The following is a 6,614-nucleotide window of genomic DNA, read 5'->3' as shown; positions in this document are numbered from 1 at the left end:
GGCGATTTTCTTAGCCGAACGTAGGAGGCGCTTTTTAATTTTTCCTCATATCTTCGTCACTTACAGTCGGATCTTAGGGACTGATATATCAGTGCTCTTTTCTCGAGGAAACATTTTTTTTGTTCCAAAGATCATTGACCTCAAATAAACGGTTCTAGTACTTACCAACCAGATCTCAGTTCCTACCACCTTAACGTATCAACCTAATGCCAGTAAATTAAAGCTCGCCAAAAATCATTAAACTTTTGCTAAATAAGTATTTTATTTAATCCAGAAAAATATTAAAAAAAATTGTTTATTGCCCAATAAAGGTATCACCGAATAATTTAAAAAGGCCACCAAAATGAGCAAAAATTAAGTCCAGTTTCGAAATCTATGTCAAGCTTTAATATAATTATTGAGTAGTTAAGTTTTCATGAGTATACTTTTTTGTTTTGACTTTTGACCAGGTTTTTAAAACTGTCAAACTCTTTCAGTAATCAACCACAATCAATTTCAATGTAACTATCTGGCATTTGTTTTATGGTTGATTCTTATGAGTATTTATAAAATTACTTAAAANAAATTAAAGCTCGCCAAAAATCATTAAACTTTTGCTAAATAAGTATTTTATTTAATCCAGAAAAATATTAAAAAAAATTGTTTATTGCCCAATAAAGGTATCACCAAATAATTTAAAAAGGCCACCAAAATGAGCAAAAATTAAGTCCAGTTTCGAAATCTATGTCAAGCTTTAATATAATCATTGAGTAGTTAAGTTTTCATGAGTATACTTTTTTGTTTTGACTTTTGACCAGGTTTTTAAAACTGTCAAACTCTTTCAGTAATCAACCACAATCAATTTCAATGTAACTATCTGGCATTTGTTTTATGGTTGATTCTTATGAGTATTTATAAAATTACTTAAAAAAGCCAAACAACTTAGAAATTGTTTATAAATAATTGTTTCCTTTTCCGCATTCTCCTCTTCTAGGACATCTTCACCACTCTGGTCGATGCACAATGGCGTTGGACAATGCTTGTTTTTGCGCTCAGTTTCCTCATTTCGTGGGCGCTCTTTGCATTCGTTTGGTGGGTGATCGCGTATGCGCATGGCGATTTCGAATATATTTACAATCGTGATTTCTTTCCCGAACGTAATGAGAATGTCACACATCGTATGTGTGTAACGGAGGTGCGTAGCTTTGTTTCAGCCTTCCTATACTCGGTGGAAACGCAAACAACGATAGGCTATGGCAATCGTTATGTGACGGAGGAGTGTCCAGAGGCGATATTCATTATGTGTTTGCAATGTATTTTGGGCGTATTCATACAAGCATTTATGGTGGGCATTGTATTTGCCAAATTGTCGCGTCCAAAGAAACGCGCACAAACGTTGCTCTTCTCGCGAAATGCTGTGATTTGTCATCGGGATGGGGTGCCATGTCTGATGTTCCGGGTGGGTGATATGCGAAAGAGTCACATTATTGAGGCGCATGTGCGGGCGCAAATCATCAGGAAGAAGGTGAGTGACCGTGCGGTTATTTTTTTTTAGGCTTAAAATACTCTGAGGAATTATTACTGATTATTGGAAATTATGTTTGCGTGTTTTTTTCTCAGGTCACAAAAGAGGGTGAAATATTGCCATTCTATCAGCAGGAGTTAACGGTGGGCGCTGATGGCGGCGAGGATCGCCTAATGTTCATATGGCCTACAACGATTGTGCACAAAATCGATCGAAATAGTCCGCTGTATATGCTTTCGGCATCGGATATGCTGAAGGAACGCTTTGAAGTTGTTTGCATGCTGGGTAAGTGCGCTACATAATTGTCAAATATAGTTTCAGATTTTTAATATTCTAATTATTTTATTTGCCTTGAAGAGGGTGTGGTTGAGTCCACTGGCATGACGACGCAAGNTAGCCAAACTACATACTTAGAAATTGTTTATAAATAATTGTTTCCTTTTCCGCATTCTCCTCTTCTAGGACATCTTCACCACCCTGGTCGATGCCCAATGGCGTTGGACAATGCTTGTTTTTGCGCTCAGTTTCCTCATTTCGTGGGCGCTCTTTGCATTCGTTTGGTGGGTGATCGCGTATGCGCATGGCGATTTCGAATATATTTACAATCGTGATTTCTTTCCCGAACGTAATGAGAATGTCACACATCGTATGTGTGTAACGGAGGTGCGTAGCTTTGTTTCAGCCTTCCTATACTCGGTGGAAACGCAAACAACGATAGGCTATGGCAATCGTTATGTGACGGAGGAGTGTCCAGAGGCGATATTCATTATGTGTTTGCAATGTATTTTGGGCGTATTCATACAAGCATTTATGGTGGGCATTGTATTTGCCAAATTGTCGCGTCCAAAGAAACGCGCACAAACGTTGCTCTTCTCGCGAAATGCTGTGATTTGTCATCGGGATGGGGTGCCATGTCTGATGTTCCGGGTGGGTGATATGCGAAAGAGTCACATTATTGAGGCGCATGTGCGGGCGCAAATCATCAGGAAGAAGGTGAGTGACCGTGCGGCTAATTTTTTTTAGGCTTAAAATACTCTGAGGAATTATTACTGATTATTGGAAATTATGTTTGCATGTTTTTTTCTCAGGTCACAAAAGAGGGTGAAATATTGCCATTCTATCAGCAGGAGTTAACGGTGGGCGCTGATGGCGGCGAGGATCGCCTAATGTTCATATGGCCTACAACGATTGTGCACAAAATCGATCGAAATAGTCCGCTGTATATGCTTTCGGCATCGGATATGCTGAAGGAACGCTTTGAAGTTGTTTGCATGCTGGGTAAGTGCGCTACATAATTGTCAAATATAGTTTCAGATTTTTAATATTCTAATTATTTTATTTGCCTTGAAGAGGGTGTGGTTGAGTCCACTGGCATGACGACGCAAGCGCGCAGCAGTTACCTGCCTTCGGAAATCCTTTGGGGTCATCGTTTTGTGAACGTGGTCTCTTTTCGCAAGGAGACTGGCGAGTATGAAGTGGACTATACGCTCTTCAATAACACCTATGACGTGGACACGCCACTGTGTAGTGCCAAACAATTGGATGATGTGAAGGCGGAGTATGCGAAAAACTCCAAGTTGGGATTAGGTGAGTTATTCAAAAAAATAAAAATAAAAAAACAGGCAGGTATATTAAAAATTTGATGCTAGCTTGGGCCAGAATATTAACCTGAATACTTTATTTTGCAAATTTTTTTTATTGCGAGACCATCTACTGTTTGAGGTCGTGTTTGGTAGAGTTTCGTAGTGCTCGGTCCACTTCAATAGAACAAAGTCACTGCTAAGCCCTTACTAAATTTACAATCTAAATATATGCCTTAAAGTCTTCTTGTACCACAAAGGGCGCGGGGTGAAATGTATCATCATGGGACAATTTTATTTTATGGAATACTTTCTAACGGTGACTCGTCATAAAATCTGATGAAACATCACAGGCCAGAACCAGGGACCGAGAACAAAAGTTATGATCGAAACTGTCGAAATGTCGTTCTCGAACGCTCAAAAATCCATACCAAAATCAGAACAAAACCTCCAGGAGTGTTTTCACGAAACAAAAAGAACACCCTGTTCAAAAAATATCAAACCCACTGAACACCTAGAGGTCAAACTCTTTCATTTGACACCTGATTTTTCATATTCCAACGAACAGCAAACACCTTATAATTTTCCGCAAAGTTGGTAACCCTCTTGGAAAAAAAAAACCTTATTGCACATCTGAAGGCCAAGCCCTTTTTTTCAGACCTAATTTTTTAAAATCTGTACTCTCCAAATCTGATATATCCAGCTAACAAAAAATGTCCTCACATATAACATTATGTATGTAAGTTACAAATTTTTAAATAGGTGGCAACCCCACTCAAAAATAAATAAAAGCTCACTGCACATCCGGAGACCATATCCTTTCACTTGGTATCTATCTTTTTAGTCTAACGAACAGTGAAGATCTTATAATTTTGAAAAAGGTGGCAACCCTACTCTAAAAATAATACATTACTGAACATGTTTTTGTAATGCATCGAGCGGATCTTATAATTGTTTAGACAGGTGGCAACCCAATCGAAATTCTAAGTACTAAAAATAATACCTCTGTGCAACCCCATAGAAATTCTAAACACAAAAGGCCAGTCTCCTATCGATATAGAATATATTAGAGAAAATCTCTTCTAAATCCATTCAGTAGTTTTAGAGATTAGCGCGTACAAAGAATCTCGACTTTCCTTTATCCTATGTAATAGATAAGAATTATTTAAATCTTCAAATAAACCAACTCTCACCTACTCTTTTGCACTTACAGAACGCGCCTTCTCCGCCGGTCTTATGCATATACCATCCACCATTTCCGTGGATCGACTAGATCCGAATAGCGATGAGTCGCTGGACTCACGTTTGCATACATGCAACAATTCCATCCCAAATGGAGTGCTAGCCGAGGAATTGGAACCGCTCAATGGCGGTGGCGGCAGCACCAGCAACAATGGCAGCTATCATTATGTGCCACCATCATTCACCGTGGGCGGTTCGGCGATACAATTGCCCTCGTTGGCACTCTCCACAAATCTACATAGTATTAATGAGAAAACTAATTCCGGCAGCAGTAGCAGCAGCAGCACCAATAATCTCAGCATAAATGCCACAACGCCAAATACACTCTCGCCCGCAATGGCGATTACCAACGCGAACAACAACAACAACATCAATAACAATAATAATAATAGTAGTATGCACGATAAAAGCAATGGTAATGGCGGTAGTACTACAAGTATGAAAAAGACACCATCGAGTGGTCGACGATTATCGATAAAACAAGATCAATTATCGGTTGATTCGCTTTGCTGATATTGGCGAAGGCGGATTGTGAGAGTGTCGTACAAAGATTGAGTGGGAAATGGATGAGATGCATCTATCGGCTGTAGGCTTGAATTAAGGGTTGTTTGGCGAAAAATTTGAAAGCTGGCGAAAAGCGAGTATTAATCGATTTGTAAGCGGTTATCGATTTTTGTGTAAATAGCAACAAAGTAGCCGCTTGCAATACAAATGTCTGCCGGGATTACCGCTTCCAGAAGCAAATAATTTAATTTTTCTACTAAAATTAAGTTACAACAAACTAATTAATATTTAATTAAAATGTAGTAATTGTGTCAAAAAAAACACAGCTTTAATTGTATTTAAAAGTCATATGCGCAATTAGTGATAGTCGTTTTATTTGTATTTTTTTTTTTAGTATACGTTAATGTAAGCTAAAGCAAAAGTGAGTTATTTAGTAGTCAATAGATGTAGTGATGTTTAATCGCTTAAAAATCGATAGCTTTCCAATTAAAATTTAATCGATAAATTCTCTTTCAATTGACAATTAGTGATTTCAAGCTTAATAAGTTGCTCAATTTTTAAATGTTGGAAATTATGTAAATTATTAAGTGCTCGTTATCGATTTACTTCAATGTCAGTTAGTCGACTAAACGCCCGATAGTCGATTAATCAGTAGATAACAGTCGTCAATTAAACAATTATATGTCATGCCATTACAGCCACTTGCCTGTCGTTCATTCTTTCATTGCAGTTTTAAGACAATTCGCTTGTATTTATGTATATTTGTGGCGCAAGAATTTATTAAAATATTATTTGATTTTTTATAGAAATATTTTTTTTTCATAGGACTTCTTAGTTAAAATATGCACAAATGTTGAGGAAATTTAAAATTTTAAAATTTTCGAGACCTAACTACGTACTGCATAGATATTTACAGTGACTCAAACAAGCATTCACAAGGCGTTTTTTAAATAAATATTCACAATGTTTTTCTAGTTGAATTCTTGTAACTTCTCATAAAAATATTGGCAAAAAAAATACAAAAATATAAAAAAAACTTTCAAACTTTATAAAAAAGTTAGAAAATTAAAAACAAATTTCATTGAAATTTCGAGCTTTTTAATCCGTATAAGTAAAGTTAAAAACGTTTTGGTTATTTCTTTTTTTAGCTCGAAATACCTTGTGAATATTAAAAAAAAAAACATGTGAACGCCAGCTTGAATCACTGTCTACTTGCACTTAGCCATAATTATTTATCTAATTACATACAAAAAAAAAAAAACGTTAAATGTTTCCAAATACATTTCCTATAGTTTCTTCAAAAAAGGCAAACGATTTCCATTATTTCGCTATTTTTTTTAGTGTATATATGCCAATAACTTTACAAAATATATTTTTTTTCGAAATTAGTTTTAGTAATTAGAGCAATTTGAAACCATATTATAGTAATCTAAGCTTAAGATCTAAGACCAAAAAATATTGAGAATTTTTTATTAAAAAAAAAAAAAATAACAAAGGCAGGAAACATAATTAGAAAAATAAAACAGCATGGAATTGATGTTTAAGCTAAGAGACAATATCTGTCATATACAAAAATTTGTCAAAGAAACAAAAGAGCTGTGGTAAATAACGAAAAATTTAAAAGCAAAAAAGTCATTGAGTTATATTTTCGAATTTTGAAACTTAGCATGTTTTTGTAGTACCTCCGAAAGAGGCAGCCTAAAAGTAGGCATTGGTAAAGCATTAAAATTAATAAGGAAATAATATGGAACACTCAACGCCATCAATTATGGATTTTGCATTGC

General features: G+C 36.0%; 2 protein-coding genes across 2 annotated transcripts; both read left to right on the top strand.

Annotated features, from left to right (window-relative positions):
* The first annotated feature begins 971 nt into the window (after window positions 1-971).
* On the top strand, window positions 972-1,935 carry LOC108379060 (ATP-sensitive inward rectifier potassium channel 12-like). Its single transcript, XM_017635378.1, has 3 exons — window positions 972-1,504; window positions 1,600-1,789; window positions 1,862-1,935. The coding sequence occupies exons 1-3, from the start codon at window positions 1,016-1,018 to the stop codon at window positions 1,933-1,935; spliced, it is 753 nt and encodes a 250-aa protein (XP_017490867.1). The 5' UTR covers window positions 972-1,015.
* Window positions 1,936-1,964: 29 nt separating this feature from the next.
* LOC108379061 (G protein-activated inward rectifier potassium channel 3-like) lies at window positions 1,965-5,815 on the top strand. Its single transcript, XM_017635379.1, has 4 exons — window positions 1,965-2,497; window positions 2,593-2,782; window positions 2,855-3,091; window positions 4,298-5,815. Exons 1-4 carry the CDS (start codon window positions 2,009-2,011, stop codon window positions 4,837-4,839), a joined length of 1,458 nt encoding a protein of 485 aa, XP_017490868.1. The 5' UTR covers window positions 1,965-2,008; the 3' UTR covers window positions 4,840-5,815.
* The last annotated feature ends 799 nt before the right edge of the window (window positions 5,816-6,614 follow it).

This window comes from Rhagoletis zephyria, unplaced genomic scaffold (genome assembly GCF_001687245.7).
Source record: "Rhagoletis zephyria isolate East Lansing unplaced genomic scaffold, Rhagoletis_zephyria_1.1 Rzeph_scaffold_15507, whole genome shotgun sequence".
Lineage (NCBI taxonomy): Eukaryota > Metazoa > Arthropoda > Insecta > Diptera > Tephritidae > Rhagoletis > Rhagoletis zephyria.
This window is presented reverse-complemented; position numbering and strand designations above follow the sequence as displayed.